The sequence below is a fragment of the Gallinula chloropus genome, assembly GCF_964237585.1.
Source record: "Gallinula chloropus genome assembly, chromosome: Z".
NCBI classification, from domain to species: Eukaryota; Metazoa; Chordata; class Aves; order Gruiformes; family Rallidae; genus Gallinula; species Gallinula chloropus.
Window position 1 is genome coordinate 68018745 of NC_140089.1, and position 22540 is coordinate 68041284.

General features: G+C 38.3%; 1 protein-coding gene across 1 annotated transcript; it reads left to right on the top strand.

Annotated features, from left to right (window-relative positions):
• Window positions 1-8421: 8421 nt before the first annotated feature.
• ELOVL7 (ELOVL fatty acid elongase 7) lies at window positions 8422-20043 on the top strand (the record flags this gene model as incomplete). Its single annotated transcript, XM_084278615.1, has 7 exons — window positions 8422-8485; window positions 10738-10928; window positions 13284-13364; window positions 13802-13858; window positions 15529-15634; window positions 18517-18653; window positions 19840-20043. The coding sequence occupies 7 exons, from the start codon at window positions 8422-8424 to the stop codon at window positions 20041-20043; spliced, it is 840 nt and encodes a 279-aa protein (XP_084134741.1).
• Window positions 20044-22540: the final 2497 nt, after the last annotated feature.

The window sequence follows — 22540 nt, forward strand, 5'->3', positions numbered from 1 at the left end:
TTCTATGCCATCCTACCTGAAGGTTCAAGAATGATACAGTCTTTGGGTGGCGGAATCATAGGAGAGGAGGATGGTGGTTTGAGACTGATGGCAAATCTTTGTAACGTTAGCCGAGTCTGTTTTGCTTTCAGCCTGCCTTTTGTCAGGTACATTGGTAAAACGTTGCTAACTGATAAGAGGATGTTCTTACCTCATTCCATATGCTTCACCGTGTCAAGTAGAAAGTTGGAAAACTCTTACCAAAGCATTCAAATAACTACAGTGTCTACTCCAAGCAAGCAATCTTCATCACCACAATGAGAGGAAAATAAATGTAACTGGTCCTATTTTGTGGATGTGTCCGCAAAGCCCCTTCATTTTAGTCTTATAAAATGCAAACTTTTGATGTGATCGTGTATCTTTTGTCCCTTTCAAAGTATTTAGCTAGCACTTGCACTCCCTATACCTTTTTAGAGCTTACCTATAAATTATCTTAAAAACAGTGTTTTTAACCTCCTATGGAGGTTAAAAAAACAGACTGAGTTGTCTTTGCAGTGCAGATAAATACCACTCCTTACTCCTTTAGCTCTAGTTAAGTACAGTTTTATGTTCTGGCTTACTTGGCCACTGATGATGTGCATGCACTTTAGAAACACCATGACTGTAAATAATTCTACCATATATTGATCAGAACTGTCCCTACTGTAGAGGAAAAGACCAGAGTGGGTAAAAGCTAAGAATATTACCAAGATGTGGGCTTGTAGAGGAGCGAGTGGGAAGCTCTGGGTATGACTTGGCATGACTGCAAAGTGTGATTGAAAATACTAGATTGTATTACTGCTGTCTAGCCCCTGGTCCTTGTTTTGTGAAAGCATGTTAAAAGTGACCCAAAGCTTGGTTGATCTGGTCTTGAAAGAAAAATTGAAATGCAGCAGAAAGTTTTCTAATGACATAATTAGCAAGGAGGAAAAGGAGAAGCTGTTAAGTCCTTTGGGTAAGGAGGAGGTTAACCGGATTTGGATATGGCCCAATTACTAAACCAATACTTTTTCAAAGGCCTTTGATAAGGGTAAAGACACATCATCATCAAATGGAAGTGAGGGTGCATTAATAACTGTAATTACATTATAGGTGAATCTTGTTTTGACTTATAGGTGAAAGTTGTCATGCAACGTGTGCCATACTCACCATGTAGGCAGGGCTAGATGATGCTGTGAGCTGATGTCACTAGGCCAGACTCAAACTTAAAGGAGCCTGGTGCATGTCATGCATTGAGGGACCAATTGAGAAGAGTTTCTGTCCTAAGATGGGTGCAGGAGCCACTCACCACAGTGAAGGAGTAGGTGGGTGAAACTAGCTGGCTGCAGGACAGCTGACATGTGAATGCTCAAGTAAAGTTTTTGGTAAGGGCAAGGGCTCACTGATAACAAGTTCAGATTCTAGGAGCTTTCTCCCCTGGGTGTTTTTTGCCTTTCTCTAAAACATTGGGAATGTGGGGAGAGAAAACTAAGGAAGACACCATGGACATCAGTGTATTTGCTTCCCAAGTGAAACTGGGAATCTTTTCAGAGGCTTGCTCAGTCTTTCTCGTGCTTGAGTTAAACTGGTAACTGGGTTCAGACTTGTAAAGAAACTTCCTTCCAGGCTATGATTACAGGGACTCTTTGGGCTTGATGTGTCTTTGTATGTGATGTGCTTTATTAGTCCCTAGGATCACTTTCACATGCATCATTGCAATTCCAGGTGATGCGTTTAAGATACTTAAAACAGTGATGATACCAGATCCTTTCCTGCCCTATTGTAGCATGTAATTTGTGTGGCTTTGGTTCTTGTGTTGTAGTGTGTTCCTACTGGCTTGTGAGGAAGAGTGATGACTTGCTAAGGCGCGGTGTGTGAATTTGACTATGGATCTAGTACATGATTGCCTACGAGTGTGCAGGACTGGACATGATAATCCTGTGTCCTCCCTACATGATTTCACTATCAGCTTCAAGGGATCTATGACAGGGCGGCTACTCCCACCGTTCTCCCTGCCTGTGGCATCCCAGTTTGTGTGTCTCAATGTTTCCTTTGCACAGACCTGTTCAGCCTTTCAGGTCTGAGTTGTCTGGAAAATAACTTTTTTTTTTTTTTTTTTTTTTTTTGTTTCCTTCTCAAAAGTCTATCAGTTGGGTAAATGAACTGCTGTCCATCTGCAGTGATGCTGCGGGACTGCACACTGGGGCTTCCCCATCCAGCTGTCCCCAGCGACAGGATCAGTGTACGTGGACCAGGAGAATGGCCATCTGTTTCTGGCTGGGAGTTGGGCGTAAAACTGGGCTATATCCCCAAAGTAGTTCCCATAGGAAGGGGCTCTAATGTGACTGTTACCAGAGTTCAGCCTTGCTGCGTAGCCTGTATCAGTTCTTTTAACAATTTATAGGCAGGTGTGGAAGGAAATATAAATTGGTCTTTATTTTACGCAACATTAGAATGGAAAATCCATTAGTCTGGCAGAAAACCAATCTGAAGTGTGATTGAAACAAAACATATTTTCACTAGTTCTGCTGCTCACAGACTACTTGATTCAGGTAGGTGAACGGCAGATTTGACGATAGCTTGAAAAGCAAAGCATTAACTAAAAAGGTACCGTGTAAATAATTCATTAGGGGTGACTACACAGGGTAAGAATTAGATCTCTTATGGAACACTGCCAATGGGGAATTTTACAAGTAGGCGTTCTAATACAGTTTCTAAACCTCTTTCATCTGTTTTTAGGATGTCCACTTTTTTAAAAGGAATTTTTATTTGTTTTGAATTTTTCTATTATATCCCCAATGTCTACTCTAAAATGTTCCTGTGGAGATTGCTGATGCACTCTAAGGAGTTAGGATTTCCATTTTAAAATGGACTGGCTTGAAAGACAAAGTTTGAAATTTAATCAAAGTAACAACTAATGCATCTCTCAAAACGTGGAAACTTCTCCAAGTATCCCTGTAGTATAGACTTCTGTCACTCCCTAGCACAGAACTGCCATCTAACAGGAACACACTTTACAGGCAATATTATGAAAAAGAAAGGGCCGCCTAATGCCTAGCAGGATGTAACCAACTTGCCCGTGAGATTCATCTTTCAAAAAATGGGTTGGGTGGCTGAGAGAAGGCGTAAAGGATGGGGAAGGTGATGGAAACTCCTCTTGGGGAAATACGTAACAACAGGCGACACCTGGCTAAAGTTTTAAACTTTGTTGCAGAATATAGGTGAGTAATTCGTCTAATGTAATAGGCAGTTTGTATTTGTTTGCCATGAGGCATAAGGGAGTAATGCAGTTAAAATAACTGCAATTATGTAAGCACACAGCCTTGGGAAATAGGAAGGGCAGAGCTGGTATTTCCCAGGTAAAGCCTAAGATAGCATCTGTGAAACATCTTGATTTAATTACCTTCTGAACTTCAAGAGCAGAGTTGACAACAGTACACCAAGTGATTCTGAAACATGAAAGTTTCATAATTGTGCCTGAATATGTAAGCCAGTATTACTGTCATTTCTTAAGCTATCATTTTGAAATCAGATTTGCGTGGGTCCGTGCTTTCTACAGGCTCTCCCTGTCTTCCTGCAAGCTCTTCAGGGTGGAGGGTCGCTCATCATCATGTGCTTGCTAGGCCAGGGGATGATACTCCAGAACCTTTACGTTTTGGATCTACCTTGGGTGGAAATTATCCATCTGGATTTTGCCCTTTATTGTATTTTTTTCCAGTCTTTCACTAAGAGGTACCCGTAAAAGTCTCATGTCTGCTTGCTAATAATTAGCTTTGCTCTCTACAGCAAATTCTTAAGGGTTTTAACAAGTTTTAGAATTTGTTTTCTGGAGTGACAGAGCTTACATTAGATTTTCATGTTGCTCTGCTTTCTGTCAAATTCTTTTGTTTGTTTTGTTCAGTAGTCATCAACATAAAATACTTATCAAGATTTGCTTCTAAATAGTAATTTTACATGTTTTAACATAAAAACTATGCAGGGGGGAATTAATGAGCATTAAGAATGACAAATATTTCTCATGTGGGCTAAACAAAGGAATGTAAGAAACTTCTCGTTCATATTTAAAAATAAGGAATGTTGGAGGCATACCAGTAATTCCCATTACAAGAATCACTAATAGTTTTGTGTGCTAACAAAACTTGAGTACTTCCAACAACATATTACCTACCACTTGTCATCATGAGGCATTCTCATATGGCTTGACCTGGTATTTGTGGTGTTTTTAGCTGGTGAAAAAGATCTTATCAGCTACACTTGTTTCTCCAAAGAAAGGTAATGGTCCAACTTGAAATGGGTTCTGCCAAGCCTGGTGCTTTAACTTGGCTGCAGTTCCTGGGCTTTTTCAGCTGTCTGCTGAGCTGCAGGGGACCAGAGGCCAGCAAATGGCTTTGCTCTTTAAACACAGCCCCTTTTCCTCCTTTGCTTCACTTACACCCCCTATTTTTATAGCTGTGAAGACACATTTGTTTAAACATGCCTTCAGAAATAATATTAATACAGCTGGCCTGAACCTAGGTGCACAATATTACTTCCATCGACATTTTTAAATAGAAAGGGGGGGGGAAAAGAAAGAAAAGCAGTGCTTATTCCTTTGTAAGAGCTCAGTACCTCACATGTGTTTTTGAGGTGACTTCAGTGCTTGTTTTCCAAATGCGCATGCTTGAGAGGACTGCCTCTATGCTCTTTAGAACTTTGCAAGCTGGATAGACTGAACTTACAGGACTTAATTTTTTAAAAATGTTTACATAAATTGCTTCCTATATGTCATTTAAAACAACCTAATTTTGAAAATGAGTCTGCATGTGTGACTTTTCTAATTTTTGGGACAGTTTAATACAATATAGACACACAAGGAAATTCTCTACTGTTAGTGCATTTTAATTGCATTTTTAATTCTGCTACAAGCAGAAACTGGAACATTGGAAATAAAAATGCTGATGTACTGATTCTGTAAGTACATCAGCAGGTATGTAAAGTAAATATATTTATCTCCCGCCCCCCACTCAACTGTGGCTCTACAAATGCTTAATGTGCAGATGTGTTTACAGCAGGAAGAACTAAAGCTGTGTATTTAACAAATTACCTTCTCTGCCCCCAAGTCTTTGTTCCTTCAGGTGAAATATTTTCAGCCTCACACACAGAGGATAAGTTCTGTAGACTTAAAGACTGCTACATGTTATGGAAGAAGATATGATGGTCAATGTGTTATCCATTTATTTCTTAACAATGCAGTTAATGGTAAAAAAGCAGTCTTTTTTTTTTTTCTTTTTTTTCTGAAGCAAGAGCTAGTTGTTTATCTTGTGTGTGGATATGTGTAGTTTTTTACTCTTCTTAAAAAAAAAAAAAGAAGCCTTGGTTATTTTATTTTCCAGTATGCATGAATTTGTGTATGAAAAAAGCATAACTGGACAAGACAAAATACCTTCTGTGCTGACATTAACCCTAGTTGTAGGTTGTTAACAAACAAAAAATCCTGAAAAATGTAACTATGCAAGGAAAAGTAGGTAGCTTGTTAAGAAAATAAGTAGAATTGTAAAGCACATTGAAATAAAGTAGTAGCATCATATAGGAAAGTTGATTCTAAGTAAGTCCTTTGACCGTAGAAAAGTTCTGAACACCCTTGTTTTTCTTGCAGACATTATTCCTACTCCTAAAATAATTAGTTTTAATTTATTGTACTTACCTTCAGGTTCACGGTAATAGATCATCCGGTATGTCTGTGTCATGAGGCTGTGGCAGCGCTCTGGCTGGTACAGCCTTCTCTCAAGGATAGTAACTGAACTGCAGAAACTTTCAGAGTAAGTTGAGCAACTGCTGTGGATTTTTGTCTGGCTTGCTTGGTTATGAGCACAAAGGAAACTTCAAAGGCTAAGACCCACTGCTGTCTTAGCCACTGTGAAATGTTTTGAGGAGAGAAGAGCTGTGAGTGCTGGAGTCGAGTGAGGTGGGACACATGCCTTCCCCTCAGTAGGCAGGGGCTGGGAAAGATGAGCAGCCGCTGTTTCAGTCTGCTGTCTTTCTGCTGTCAGCTGAAGCAACCTATTCAGGTTCCAGATAAAAAGCTTGCCTTTGGTCCTGATGCCTACTAGGGTAAGAGTTGCCATGTAAACACTGGCAGCAGGTTTGTGTGAAAGTGATGTTGACAACTCAAGTGGGTAAGTGTGAAGGATTGTCTATTTGTGAGCTTGCAGTTGTTAGGATGAGAGGTTTGCACTGTAAGAGGGAGGACAAGTCAGGCAGGGCCCCCAAGGCCATAAGATGTGGCAATACATTTTAAGCCAGCAGCCACACAGAATTTTCTGGATTTTTGAGAGCGTGTTTTGAAGCATTAGGGTATGGGTTTAGCTGAGGCTTTGGTCAGCGTGTTGAGCTCATCAGTGTGAGTTTCGGTAACATCTTCATCAGAGTGAGAGCAGGAAAACTGTCTGCCAGTGAAATTGGTAAACTCTTTTACTTATTGAAGAATTGTTTCAATATAATGTGATTATTTGTGAATATATTTATTCCAGTATTGAGCCACACTGTGCACAAGGTGTCTGTAAGCTTTGGTAGAAAAACTGCTGAATGGAGTACCTTATGTGTCTTGATAGATTGCTGTTGTGAGATTGGAATGGGAAGAATATTGGACTTTAAGGACAACTCAACATAATTGATCTATTTTAATTAAAAAATCATAAAATGCAGATTTTTAACACTTTACTCCAGCACCACTTACGGCTGAGTTGCCTGGCAGTCATAGTAAGGCAATCTGAAGTACCTAATGTTCAAAACAGTGTTTGGTTTACGTATGTTTGATGTCATCTATATGGAGCAAGATGACAGGGATATTTATAATTTGTATCTGACCATAACATCTTTTCTTTTTTGTCACTGGTCGTGCCAAAAGGAAGAAGGCCTCTCACGTTTCCATTACAAAAGGATGTTCCCAGTTTCTTCTGATTTTTGCCAGCACCTTAATAAATATTGACCTTTGTAGCAAACATTGTAATATGAACACTGGGCATGTGGAAATGGTCATCATAAAGGCAGTGACATTGTGTTGGGAAACGCTGATGCTGAAGAGTGATATTTCCGGAAAATGTGAACTTTAAAGAGACTAGCAGAAGGATTAGTTTCTCCACATGAAATTGATGGTCCTGGATATTCAGACACACAGGACAGAAGTGCAAGCAGGAAAATAAATGGGTAGCAAAATGAAAATTGGAAAGAGGTTGATCAGGTGCACTCTAATGAAGACAGGCCTGTCTGTGTGGCATCTTGTGATGAAGGGTGGGTGTATTGTACTCTGAGGTGCCTAAAAACTCCTGTGAAATAGCAGTGAATTAGCAGGATGTACTTGTAGAAATGGAGATAAGGGTGACATTATTTTTTAGGAGTATTAAGAAATGAGAAAATAGAGACATTACCATCATTAGGGCAGAACTCTCTCTCCAAACCTGCAGCTAATTTAGCCTGGAGGAGATGCAGAAGGGCAGCCAGAGGAAAGGAGCTGGTTATCAAGGTGTGCTGCAGGCTGGACTAACAAAGGTGAATACTGTGGGAACATTGCACTGGGGTTGAGAGAGAAATTGTATAGCGAAGTGAGATGCTGAGTGGCAATAGGAGAGAGCACCTTCAAATGCATTGGGATTTTTAAAAGCTATTTTCTAGAGGAAATGAGACAAGGGAAGGGCTGATGACTACTTGATTTTGGAGCAAAAATTAGTATTCATATAAGCATACTTCTTTGAAAAGTCTTACATGTGTAGGTGGTGCTGCATGCAAACTGGATGTGCTGGATAATTTTTGTGAGTTAATGGTATTACTGGTGGTACAATGACACTTCATGATCTTGCTGTGGAAACAGTTGATTCATCAGAGTGTGATTTGCATGCTAATTATAACATGGCTAATTATTGTATTTAAAAAGAGTATGCAGACAAATTAGCACCTTTCCTCCTTGCCACCTACCTTAGAAATACTTCTTAGTTTTTTAATAGTAAATGCTGCAGAGCTGAACGTCTTCATGTATCAGTGACTTGGACTTTAAGTGGAAAAGGTAATAAAAATTAATTTAAGCAGCTGCTCCTTATTTATATTTTCCCCTTGACTGTAACGGTCAATGACAGCATGGTTCCTTGAGATAACGCTTTATGGCATGGAAGCACCTTGTTTGGTATGTAAAGATTACAAAATCATATTGTTGTGCGTAACAGCTCAACTATAAATTAGCCCCAAGCACAATGCGATGTGGTCAGCTAGTGCTCTCTGTTCTGTGTTTAACGTGTGTGCTGCTCTGTTAGCCATCTCCTATATATTTTACATTCTTGTTTCCTGAAAATCTTTCCCAGAACACTTCACTGACTTTATTAATTACAAAAATTCATATTTCTGTTGCATTTTTTTTTCTTGCAGGCAGCATTGTAAAATCTTAATCAAGGGAAAATGGCCTTCAGCAATCTGACATCAAAGGCTGTACTGCTGTATGATGAATGGATTAAAGATGCTGGTGAGTCATTTAAATCTCAAGCTTACTAACTTTCGGTGATTTTGAATAGCAATGTGTAGCTCTTCTAGGGGTATTGTTTATCAACTTCAAGTAGGTTTGTCTTCAGGTAAATGTTTGTACAACTTACTGGGTTACCTATTGACATTTTTGACTATAAAGAACAGTCTAGTTTCTGCATTTTAAAAAAGGGGAAAAAAACCCCAAAACTCAGATGGCTTATCTCAGGCTAAATCAAGTGCAGACAGTGATTCCTCTGTAAAGTTTCTGGCTTGCCTGAATATATAGTTTGTTTTTCATGTGCTGCTGAATGTAAAACTTTAACCCTCTTTCATTACCCAACAATAGTGTTTTATGAGTTAATTGAGCTTGATGCATGTTGCTACAGTATTTTGCTTTTGCGAAGTGAAAAGTTACAGGAACTTAAAATTAACCTTCAGAGTAATTAATTCTGTCACAGTTCTGTTTTGAAGAGGAATGGCAGTCTCTTGTTGCAGCTGGTATGCGGATATGAGCTGATATGACGATATGAAACATGCTTGGCTTCAGTGTCATTGCTCTCCAGTTCTGCATGCTTACCAAAAAATGACAAGAGAAGATCTGAAGTTTGGGGTTAAGACCCATCTGTTGCGGTGCTCTGCAGTCTGATAGGCACATAGTGACAGGAATTACTTGATTCCTGGGGAAAAAACTTGAGAAGCTGTTAAGTTTTATTCAATAAAATTACTAATTTATCTTTTTCAAGCATAGCTGAGAACCTTTTATCTTGTTCTGTAGTACTACAGCGTGCAAGTGAGAAGGGTTTTTTATCAGTGTGACTCATGGGGCGAAGTGGTTTGGGATGGAGCTGGGTGATGGAGAATTTCTGCTGCAGTGTCCATGACTACAGAATTCCTTCTCTTCCTGCCTACCAGTGCTTGTAACTGGCATTCTGTAGCATACTTCTAGCAGTGGGACATGGTTTCCTCAGGATCAAGCTGGGAAGACCAGTGGGGAAGTACCAGTAAAAGGGCTGGGTGAAGAAAAAGCCGTCAGTTGTGAAGAGCTGGTGATCCTCTTGCAGCGCAAGGTGCCTAGGGCTGTAGTTGACAGTCCTTGTCAGTCCATGGGCAGCAGCACTGGGCATATTACCTGCCGTGAGCATCATTGTAATGTGGTTTCCTCCTCAAACTTCCATTAGCTGTAAATAACATCAGAGGGTCTCATGGGTGCTGGGTTGCTTGAATGCTGTGGATTGCCAATTGCTGATTTAAGACCTTTGGTCATGAATTAAACACTTGAGAAAAATTGCAGTGGTATAATTTCAGCCCCAAAATGTAGCAGCAAACAGTGAAAGCAGCAGTTTTCTGAGTAAGTAGTTAAGTTTGAGGCAATTCAGAAAGAAATCTTCTAAAAGTCAGTTAATAAAAATAAACTGAAAAAGTAAATTAAGTTCATCTCTGTTCCCCTGCTTATGGAGAATTGTGGAAGTCTTTGATGAGCTGGAGCTTGGTGATGAACCACAGAAGGGTGCAGTGGCATCCTGGTGAAGCTCAGAGGGAGAGCCTGTCCCCCTCAGCAGCAGCAGGAGGGAGCGAAGCATGCATAGGAAGAGGTCTCCTCAATACTTACATGTGTGGTTACTGGAGAGAAACTTGCAGCACTTTTACTGTCTGGGGTCTTGTAATATGAAAGTGTGTGTTTTATGGTGCTGTGAAAGCAGTGATGTATCTGAACAAGAACATGCCTCAATTACTAAGCAATGAATACCAACTGGTGGGACAGGAGGTCATCTAACTTTAAAATCCCTGTACTTAGGTGTAACACTGTATTCCTCAGGGACCTTGAAAAGCAGGGTTACTCCGCACCTGTGACTTGAACTTGTGAAATCAGGTTAATGCTTTTCCAGAAGAATGAAGTCTCATGTGGAAAGGCAGCGTCAGTGATCTCTGCTTGTGCACTGCCTTCCCCTGCTGCCTCTGAGCCCTGTTCAGGTTTGCAAACACAGACTTCTCAGGAAGGAGAGCTCTAGGCAGCAAAGCACGTCACTCATGATTCTGTGTCCGCTCCTCACGTCGTATGCAGTGATACAGAAAGAGGCATTGAATCCTACAGCTTGCTAAATCTTGTTATCCAGTTGGTATGGATCTGAGGTCAATGGACACAGAAATGTGATAGGCTTAAACCATTAAGAATTAATTACCTTTCTGTAGCCATTTTAGGATTTAGTAAGTACTGGAAATAGCCGATTTCTTTTCTTTCCTTCTCTCCTCTAGATCCAAGACTGGAAGGCTGGCCGCTTATGTCTTCACCTTTTCCAACAACCTTTATCATTGGAACCTACATTTATTTTGTTACTTCCCTGGGACCCAAACTCATGGAAAATAAAAAGCCTTTTGAACTCAGGCAGATAATGGCATTTTATAATTTTAGTGTGGTAGCCCTCTCTTTATATATGACTTATGAAGTAAGTGCTACTTTTATTTGCAATACGTGTATTATTTTGTGTCTCTAAATACTAACTTTTAGTGAATTTATTAATATAATTCCTACTCTGCAATCCTCAAAAAGCTATTATTCTGATTGTTGTAATTACATTCCTCTAAGCAGTATGCTAAATCAATGAGCTGATATTTTAAAAAAGGGAATAAGTCATACCTGGAAAGAAAGATCATAAAACATTTTATATGTCATTATATATAAACTTCAAAATAATAAATTCTCATAGCTTATTTAATTTCCCTGGGCTGTAGCAGGTAAAGCAGACTACGTGTTTTTCATAGTTTGTTGTAATATTTTCTGTCCTACTATGTGTCAGTCAACACTGTTTCAAACACTATACAGAATATGTTTACTATGGAGCAGTCTTGAGTTAGACCTGCCTTTTAAATTACAAATGTTAATAAACTTTTGGGATCTTCATCCTTTTAAAAAAAAAACAAAAACACAACAAAACCATCCAAAACTCAAACTATGAAAATCTTTACTGTTCATTTTCCTTCCTCCACACACCAATCCCAAAATAGTAAATGTTAGACTTCTGAGTAGCAAATACTCAAAAGGTATGTTGAGATTTTGCTGTACTCCACAGTTTAAGCAAATGTTAGACTTTAAGACTGGAAAGTCTGATGTATAGTGTAATGTGCAGAATGACCTAAAAATCCTTAACCATAAATGGTATAGACTATGTAGAAATATACATAAAACGTAAGAAATAAACTGTGATAACTAATGTCTGAGTTTACTGGGGTTTGGGTTTTTTTGTTGGTTGGCTGGGGTTTTCTGTTGTTGTTTGGGATTTGGTTGGTTGGTTGTTACGGTTTTCCTTTGTGTGGTCTTTTTGGTTGTTTTTTAAAGTGTAGCTATTTAACAGTACTGTGTGAATGACCACCTTGTGCACGTTTGGCAAACCATCGTGATGGTAGCTAGTGCTGACCCTCTCTGTATTAAATCTGGCTATTTGGCTGTTTCAGATCATTGTGCCAAATTGGCAGGATACTTTTTTGTTAGCCAGTTTGCATAAATTTCTGCAAGTGAGCTGCTTGACTTTTAGCAGCACTCTAAAGCCCTGCAGCAGCAGCTACTTTGTATCATGACAGTTGTGAGGAAAGCATTGGCAAGATGCTCACATTCACTATTTAGACTATTTTTTGTTTAAATTACCAAACTTCCTTTTGTGAAATAGTGCCAGTTTTGTTTTAATTACAACCCTCAACAGACAAAATATTAAACTTCTGTTAGTATCTGACACAATATTCAATGAATCTGCTGTCAAGACTTCCATGTTAGAATTCCATGTAAGAACGAATGGGTAGAGGGTAGCAGACTGTATTTCTGCTATTGTCTTGTGCTCAGCAAAACCCAGTTCTTTCCTTCTTTGGAACCGAGTCCTTTGGTGGGTGCTTTAGTATTATGCTGTCTTGGTGGTGTATCAAATAGTGTTTTATTCCAGCAACTGATTCTTATAGAAGTTAAACAGACTGTCTTTTAAAGGAGCTTAACCTTCATTCATGCATGAATCACAGAATTACAAGGCTGGAAAAGACCTTTGAGATCAAGTCCAACTGTTCCCATCCTATGCTAAACTAAGTCTATGATGATGAGGAATGTATGAGAAGCACTTTATAAACATATAAGATACAGTAGAACTAGTGGCTGGTAGAGAAGTGACCCAAGTGTTCTTGTCTGAGCTTTAATATAGTCCAGGAGAAAAGACAAAATTGTATTTATTACATACACTCTTTTCATCGTATCAGTGAAAGGCTGATTGAATCATACAGTCTAACTATGTAAAATTTTAGAAATTAAGATACTAAAAATACAATGCATGTTGATTCATTCCTTGTCTCCAATGCTAATAAGCCATATTTTTCTGTTGTGCTGGATTTCTTTCAGTATTACAATGTTGTGCTGGTTTCTTTTCAATATTAAGATAGTTGGCTGTGATAGCATTTTTCAGAAGAGTTCAAAATGTTTGATTTGCTTTTGTGGTCTGGTTTACAGAGTAAGTTCCTTTTTTAACATTGGTTTTGAGATGCAGCTGTTTCCTCTTTGGCCACTAATGCTGAAATAATAGATGCAGGAAGAAAGTTCTTGTCTGTAGGTGTGGTCCTGGAATTAGAAAATCCTTAATCTGCAACAGCAAAGGATTTTATGATAGCTAGCTCATATGAAGGTAGATGATTGACAAGGTTGCTGATTCAACATGTTTTTAATATTGCTTTCACCTCCTGCTTAGTGTTGCAAAAGTAATCCTAAATTAATGAATTTTTTCAGAAGTCATAAAGTTAAATCTTTGCCCTTTCTCTGTTCTTTGTTCCAGTTTCTCATGTCAGGCTGGGCAACAGGATACTCATTTCGGTGTGATATTGTTGACTACTCCAGGTCACCTACAGCTCTAAGAGTAAGTTGCCAAACACAAAGCTGAATTGTTATGCTACACTGACTTTATTTTTAGAAGTGCTTTTTGAACAACCCACATGCACTGCTGTAGAGTGGAATGCACTAAATGGAAATGCCTTCTTGCATAATGTAGAGCACCTGAGTTAACTGGAGGGGTTGATTGTTTGGGAGAAGGGAAGAGGCAGTAAATTTCTTGGCTTGTTCTTGGTGTTAAAAATCCTTCAGGATTAAAAAAATGTTCTTTCTTTTTTTTTTTTTAAAGAAAAACCAAACAAAACATACAACATACACTTAAATATTCCTGTCAACCTTGTGATACCACTTATTCATCCCAGTACTCCTTTGTGTAGTTACTTATTTTTTCCTGCAACTGCTTAGTTATTTACGACTTACAATTTGACAATTTGATTTGACGATTTCTGGTTTTCACTCTTGCAGATGGTACGAACTTGTTGGCTTTACTACTTTTCCAAGTTCATCGAATTACTGGATACTGTAAGTATTTGTAGCCTAATAAAAGTAGTAGTGATATTTCCTTTTTACATTAGAAGAACTGGTGATGTTGGGGGCTAGGGGCATAAATTGCTTTTTTGTTTAGCTCTCCAACCTTCAATTATTGGAATACCATCAAGATGTTTACCCTTATTATCTCTACTCATTGTCCCATTATACTGTTGTTGTTTGATTATCAGAAAATTGTTAATGAGGGAACACACCTTTAAAAACTTAGGAAGCCCTGATAACTGTGTCTGTTTAACAGCTGAATACACTGACCTGTAGTGCTCTGGCAATACTTAACACTGCAGATAAAAAACAGTGTTGATTGTGCTGCATTTTTTTTTTTCCACATCATCTTCAGATTTTTATCTTCTGCATTTGGAACATTTGCATCAGCATGTCTGAATACAGCATACATTGCCATGCCTACCTGCTCTAAACGCCTGTGCATGCCGTGGGGGTCATGACTATAGATGTGTTTGATCTCAGGTTGGCATTCCAACCTGTTTCAAAGGAAGTCTGAGTGCCAGTGTATTGAAGCAGAAGGAAGGCCTTGCTCACCACCTGAAGCTATCTGCCTTCCCCTCTTCCTAGACTGACACCCAGCAGCTGTTTTCAAACCAGCTTTGGGAATCAGCTGTGATTTAATTTGCCCCGTTGTTTGAGGCACAACAGTAGTGATTCAGGAACTGACTCAGGAGCAGTTAGGATGTTCTACACCCCGCAAGCAAAGTTAGCCTTGAAACTTTCATCTGCAAACACTCATGATTCAGCACAGGAAGATCTTACTGACTGAGTGAAAAGGAATGGTAAGGGAAGGGCCAGGAATGCTAGAACTGGAAAAGCCTGACAAATTTAGCCCTCTATTTACCTTTGTTACTTTGGTTAGACTGGTCCTTCTTAATTAGTCCTGGTCCTAAATTTATTTTTCGGTTGTTTGAATCCACCCAATCAGGTGCCTGTTTCTTAGCAGCTTTTTCATTTTATTGCAAAGGTAATTTCTCAGCTGTATTTAAGTCAGTTGTTTCCAAATGCTTTTCCTGGCACACCAGACTTCTTCTATGTTCCTTTGCCTGCCATCTGATACTACTTCTTGCATGACCTGACCTCTCTCTACACAGTTTTCTTGCTATGTCTTTCCCTTGATACTTCCCTCAATGTTTGTTCTTTAAAATGTGTCCCACCAATATTAAGAATAACTACATATATTCTGTCCAAATTTTCCTTTTTTCCAAGGGTAGCCAAGTCTGTGTTCCTAATAATGTGCTATTTCTCTAACTTGATATTTTCCACTGCCTCTGTTGTTTCTAGTCCTTTAGTTTATTTTCTCACTGGCCTTGCATTAGTACTTCAGGAGACTTAAAAGTCTGATGCTTTTAGATACCTCTCAATCCAAGCTAGTCCACTTTACAGTGTCAGTTGTACATGTAGATGATGCCTCAAATGTGGATGATTGCTTTCAAAGCTTGTCCTGAGTTTTGAGGTGGATTTATCTATTCATCTATTGTAAATATCCTGCATATCCAGAGCCTCAGTTTCCCTTCTTCTTCCAAGATTGCAACTGTGAAGAGTTTTAAAGTGTATACTAGTGAGCAACCAGCAGAGTTTTCTGTATGTTGGGCTTGATTGTCTTCTGTAACATTCTGTTCATTAAAAATCTGTTTCAGATATTTTTTGTGCTGCGTAAGAAAAACAACCAAGTTACATTCCTGCATGTCTTTCATCATTCCATCATGCCATGGACCTGGTGGTTTGGAGTCAAATTTGCTCCAGGTAGTGGAGAGAGAGTTTGAGTTGTTCATGTCTTCTGGTGATAAAAGCTAATTATACTAGATAAAAAAAGCTGAACAGAAGTAAAATTTTGCAGACATCAGTGTTTTTAAATTTAGCTGTCTTCAGTATTCCATGGAACGTCTGAATTGACCATAATTATTTAAATGGCTGGGGAGTACACATTTTCTCTATTTGACAGCATTTTGTGTGGTGTTGGTTTTGCATGAGGGGGTGAAAGTGCAGGGGAGAAAGCTGTGTGTAAGCAAAGAGCATTCATTATTACCTGAAAAAGATATGACTGCAAAATCAGAAGTGGTAGGGGAGACCTATGAGGTAGGTAACTGTTTGAACTACTTCAAAGCCACTTGTTGTCTTGCAATGTTAACAACTGAGTTGGAGGGGAAGACTTTGGGGTTTTCTGGGGGGTTTGTTTTGCCTGTGTAAGAAATTATTCAGGTTTTGTTGCAGTTATTTTTAATGGCTTTAAGTATCATAATTTTGGTTTATTTATATATAATACTTTAGCTTTCACAAAACTGGACCTTACTTACTACAGAAACTGAGTTGTACTGAATTGAAAGGCTGTGTCCATTTCTAGCTTACTTTCACTTCTCCATGCTCTCTGTGTCTATGTATGCACCTTCCTATGCTATACTACTAGTGTGCACCACTAGTGAGTATAGCGTGCTGTGAGAATAGCCTGATAAGCACAGAGTAGAGAAAGGCCCAATCATTTATTAGCCCATCTCTAGGTGGGATTGGGGAGAGGTGGGTTAGAAGCTTCTATTGAGAAATGGGGTTGGGGTCGGGGAGGGGAGGGAGGTTGTTAGGAGTTTTTTCTTGTGTTCTCTGGCACTTTTTTTTTCCTCCCAGAATATTGATGCCAAATTTATAAAAAGAAACACTGCTTATAAAGTCAGATCTTTTAGTGTCTGTTGTATGAAAACAAAAATAAGACCTGTAAGCAGTCCAGACAATTGGTAGATGGGGTCATTTGAATGTGTCCAGTGTGCAGATTTTCCTAGTGTGTAACAGGATATGCTTCTGCTGTATTTTTTGAGTTTCTGTTTTAGTAAGCTGGTGTCTTGCTCATGTCTCTCTCAAATGTTGCTGGCATTTTAAGTTAATGATGACATTGTGAATAGTTTTCTCAGCGTACATTTCAGTGTGTTTATAGATTTGGAAAAAAACCTAAACCCTAACAAAAAAACCCAACAACAACAAAAAAACCCAGCAACTAATAGTCCCTCTTCAACCTTGAAAAGTTTCCATTTATATGTGATTAACCTTCTTCCTGTTATCTTGACATCAGATCTGTATACCAGCTACAGGCTTCTGATTTTGCATCAGATTCAAATTTCCCATGTGATAATTTGACAAATACTTTCAGCAAAGTGTGCAGGAACTGTTTTGTCCTCTGCTAATAATAGCCCCCACATTCCTGCAGAGCTCTGTTCATTCCTACAACTCTATTGGCTATCTTTATACTAATCTTTTCAAATATAGTTCTGTTTGATAACTTAATTTTTTTTCCAAGAACTTCAGTCCTGCTGATGATTACCTTGTATTCAGTTTCATCACTGTTTGTCCTTCTAAATAGTGTCACTGATCAAGTTTTCAACTTGTTTGTAAAAAATACAAGGGCTTTGAATGGAGATGCTGTTTTTTCTCTGATCTGTTATAAACAGAGAATTGTGAAATGGTTCTTATGCCTGGTGTTGCTTTTTGGAGCATATTTTTGTACTGTTGTTTAGTTTTATTTTTCTTCTTTATTTGCTTTTAACTATTTGTTTTTTCTTTTGACTATTCACTGCGCAAGCCAAAAAAAGTATGTACATTTGAACTGTAAGAACACTCCAATTATTTTAAAAAATACAAATAGCTAAGGTTCAAAGACAGTTTGCAATCACAGCTGGAGGAGTTATCTACTTATCAAGCTGGAAGATTAGTGGAAGCTACTAAAATCACAAAGTATGGTTTATTTTTAACTTGAATGATTCTTCATGGAAATCTGCCTCCTTCATTTTTTATTTTTTTTTCCTCCTTGCTAAATGTCTGCTTTCATGTCACCCTGTTTTCTTCCTGGTGTTAAGTATTTTCCTGTTCATATGTCTCTTAAAAATACTTTTTGCCTGCCACTGCTTGGATCAATTTTTCCTATAATTTCCCGTGTTCATTAAAATAAAATTGCTTTGAGCAGGGTAATCTAACTCTGTAGTTGATCCAGTGGAAAAGGATGAATTTCCTTGTTTTGTGAAATGTGTGTATCTTTCCAGTTCCAGTCATGAGTTTGCCCCAGATGGGGGTACATTGCCTTAAATTTCCTTTTCATTGTAGGCATGCTTTTGAGATGGACTGTGGACGCATGAGACCCTCACTTAGGACATGATTCCAAAAACTTACTGTCTGAAACTGTGGTTCTTTCCCTGGGAATCTGTGTTGTGGAGAGAATTATTACTTATCCTCCAGAGGTTTTCAAGTTTGTCATCATGTCTAGAAAAGAGGTGTAAAACAGGAGGAACATAGTTTCTACTTAATTCTCTGTATCTCCATTATGTATGTGTTTTAATAATTAAAAAAAAAAGACCCAAAGAACAAAAAATTCCACTGAAACCTTTACAGATAATTAGATCAGCTAGGTTTTGTAGCTGGTTTGGAAATGCTTAGATAAGCCTTTTCTGAGAAAGTAAGCTGATATAATCAGAATTGGTTGCAACCTAATTGGTTGCAACCCAATTCCGGTTAAATACCTTGAGGGTTAATTAAAATGCTGGGTTTTTTGTGGTATGTGTTATTTCTACCCTCACTCAAAACAAACCTGAGGTAGCTTTCCCAAGTAACCTGATGCATAGATGTGGTGTTTTTTTTTTTTTTTCCTACAGGTGGTTTAGGAACATTTCATGCTTTGCTGAACTGCATTGTCCATGTTGTTATGTACACGTATTACGGAATCTGTTCTTTGGGACCAGCCTATCATAAATACTTGTGGTGGAAAAAATACATGACAACTATACAACTTGTGAGTGATTTTCTGTTTTACGTACACAAACTCCCAAAGCTGAGTGTGGCTAACAGATGTAATGCAACACATTTGTAATTCTAGTGATGTTCTTGTGTGTAGCTCACTGTAGGTACAAGGTTTACTCATGTTTTAATAGAGTAAAACGAAATGTTGTGAGCTTCCCTCAGCTCTATGCTTAAAACTGCTGACTTCAGCATTTACTATAATCCCAGATTTAGATATGCGAGCTATTCAGTTATACAGTGCTTGTTAAATATATTTACAGAACTCATTGCTTTTATAAAAAATATTGGAATGTAAACTTATGAGAAAGCATAATTGATATAGGGAATACACAACATGACTAGTTCTGAGGAAAGGGAGTAAGTATTTCCCTAGAATTTCATATCTGTTCTTTCATAGCAAATGCTACGTTTAGAGAATTTACCCCTCTCAGAGCATTAAAAAAAATCACTCTTGCAGTAATTACATTATGATTTACCAGCCTTAGATCACTTTCAGAAGGTTACTGCTCTGGATGCTTGTTTCAGTCTTGGCTTTTTTAATAGATGAATTTTCAAAATTTAGCTGCTGGCAAATTAGTTTGGCTCGAGTATGGGTGTTGATGGAGGAGGGGAAGGAGCAGGGAGAAGTAGCCATGGCTGGCTTCTTGCACAAGGTCTAGTGTTAATAGAGTAGTTCGTGTGTAACCCAGGACAATTTAGCTTGAATATTTATAACTTAAAGTAATTTTGTCTTGGAGGCACTACCAGTGGATTATTAACTTGGAGTTTATGTGGAATTTTTGGGTTTTCTTAAAATCCTCCATTAAATTGGTTTTTTTGGGACGTGGAGTTTTGTCACATGCTAGTGTGCCGGGAAGGTGGCAATTTATGTCACCAGTCCTATAATGGTTGCCTTTTTGGATTTTTTTCTGGTTTATCCATCCTATTTGTCAGACACTGTCTTCCTCCATCTTTCTTCTCTGAACTGGCCAAGGCAGTGCTGGTTATAATTTAGTTTCTCCCAGGACTTTTCTGTCTGTACTCTATGAAAGTGTTTTTCAGTGGAATAACGTTTTGGGAGAGGGGCTTTGAAGATGCATCTGTGCTCTTTTATCCTCTCCACTCCACTTCAAACTTCTGTTGTAAGTTTGTTAATTATTTAAAAGAATTTCTTTTCTTCATCTTTTTTTTTTCTCCAGGTCCAGTTTCTTATAATTACAGCTCATATAGGACAAATCTACATCATGGATGATTGTCCGTACCAGTATCCGATTTTCATGTTCATTATTTGGCTGTACGGCTCGATGTTTTTAGTCTTGTTTCTCCACTTCTGGTACCACGCTTACACAAAAGGACAAAGACTACCAAAGGTGTCAAGAAATGGAATCAACAAAGATCAGTGAAAACTTCTTGTCTCTAAAACCAAAAAAGAGTAAATGTCAAAATGGAAACTTGCACTACATGACAATCGAGATATTTAGGTGCACACACTACATGGTGTATATTTTGTATGTTTTCATCCAAAACAGAATTTGTATATTTACCGTAAGTTATTTGGGATTCAGAATTTGGGGGGTGGAGGGAGCAGCATGCATTAAAAAAAAAAAAAAAGGCATTTTTTTCAAAAACTTGTTCATGTCTGTCCTATAAAAAAATTAATGGATAAATAATGTCTATCTGGAAGATACATGAAAATGAGGATACAATTTGAAAAAATTAAAATGTGCATGATGAGTACTGAGTACTTTGAACACTGAGGGGAAAAAATCACTTCACCTTGAGTTGAAAGTTGCTAACACTGTCAGCTCCATTTTATTAAAAGAATGAAACTTTGAGAAGTACTGTTATAAAGTCTAAAATTTATTATTAATATAGTTAATACATAAACATTGTTACATGTGTTTACAAACTATGTTACTTCAAAGAAAAAACGTGTTAATCTATCAAGGTATGGAGTTTCATTTGAAGATCATAAATTTTTGGAGATACGGTCTTTCACTAAGAACTTAATTCATTTCATATTCTACTCACTTGAACATTATTCTCAATGTCAGAAACCTACTAATTTGAGGATTATCTGAACTGTCTTGTAGTGTAATAATCAAAACATCTTACTGATTTGTTCACCAAAGTAGCCTACTGTACTTATTCAATGAATCTATGGATATATTTTGATAGGCTAGGCTGTTAGGAGTGGGGGGGATATCTTCTAATGCAGTAGCGAAAATCTTAGTTCTCAGGTTTAAAAAAATATATTTTGATTGAAGCCTAAATGTCACCTAGCATGACTGTACTGTGCTCTATATTCTTCCTGTTCTATTATCTATTGAAATATATGCCTATAAAGATTTTCTGTTGTTTTTTTTTCATTATTATTATTGTTTGTTTTTAACAACTCAGGGTTAAAATTTCACTATTAATAGCACTAGTTAGCTGGTCCTGAACGAGGCAAAAAGGCATGTACCATTCTCTGAGCTGCTGAGAGCTGGGCAGGCAGTGGTGACCGGGGATGACTCAAGTCCATGTGGAATTAACCAGTATGTTGTTTTCCAGGGTTTGGCAGATTGTTAGGATCACACATGTATATAAATTGAAAGACATAGCTATTTGTATGGAATTTGCATTTGTACTGTATATCTTTAAGGAATTGGTGCATGCCACAGACCTGTGAATGAGGAGTTAAAGGTGTTTTATCTTTAAAAGTACTGTTCTATATTATGTTCACTACCAACAGAAAAGAAGCTTGAGATGCTTGCTTTGTGCTTGATCTGATCTGTGCAATTTTCAAATACCCAAAACTCTGGTGCAGGTTTTAATTGCTTCCCTGTTGTACAATTCCAAGAAACTAAGTCTTGTTACCTGAGTACTTTTATGGGAATACTGACATTTATGGTACATTGTTAATGCTGAAAGAATTTAAACTTTATCTTGGACATGCAGATGATGCAAATGATTTCATATGAGATTATTAAAGCCGTCTTTATCAAACAAATAAAAAAAAATATATTTTCTTTCCACTATTTACTCCCTGTAGCTATCAAGTGTCATGGCAGATTGAAATTAGGTCCCAGAAAGGTATATTGTATCCCCTGAATTTTAGATGCTTAATCTCAGACTCCTCAGTGCTGGGTGTCTGCTCCCTGGCAGTGTGTGCAGAGAGGTGCTTTAGCACAGAATCCAAGACAGCCTAGGTGCTGCTCAGGGGACATGTGCGTTTTCAGTGGGAAATGGAATTGCTGACTCAAACCCTGCAAGCCTCCAGCCTGTGTGTATGCCCTTGGCTTTCAAAGCAGGGGCTTACCTACTAAGGACAGAGACCTACTCCTCTTTTTTTTTTTTTTTTTTTTTTCAAACAGCTGGAAAGGATTTGCCTCTGGTTTACTTTTAAAGCTTGAATTGTGCATATTTTTTAACGTAATAATTTATTAACTACATACAGGTGAAAAAAGTGGGACAATTCGGTGGTTCAATTAGGCCTTTGTGAGCCCACAGGTTGAAACGTGTTTGGGAAGTGCAGGCCTTTGGGGAAAGGCTGTAATAGCTGCTCTGTAGTACGAGCTGGCTGCTGCTGCTCCTTCCTTGTTCTAGAAGGAAGCAGACATTGTTCTCTAGTCTCCTTTGCTAGTAAGGGAAATCCTAGTTCTGGCCTCCGATTTTTGCAGTCCTCCCCTCCCCTAGCCCAACAATTTTGCATAGAGAAACACATCCTATGGCTGTTGGTGAGGGGCCAAATAACTTGTCAGCTTGAGAACCAGCTGTGCAACTGATTCTTCAAACTCATATGGGTATAACTACCAGCTGAGATAATATGCTCTCAAAACTATGCAGCTCTGCACCTGAGCAGGTGGTGAAGGGAAAGGAAGAACTTCCAAGTCCAGCAGCTGTACTGTAGCCAACTGC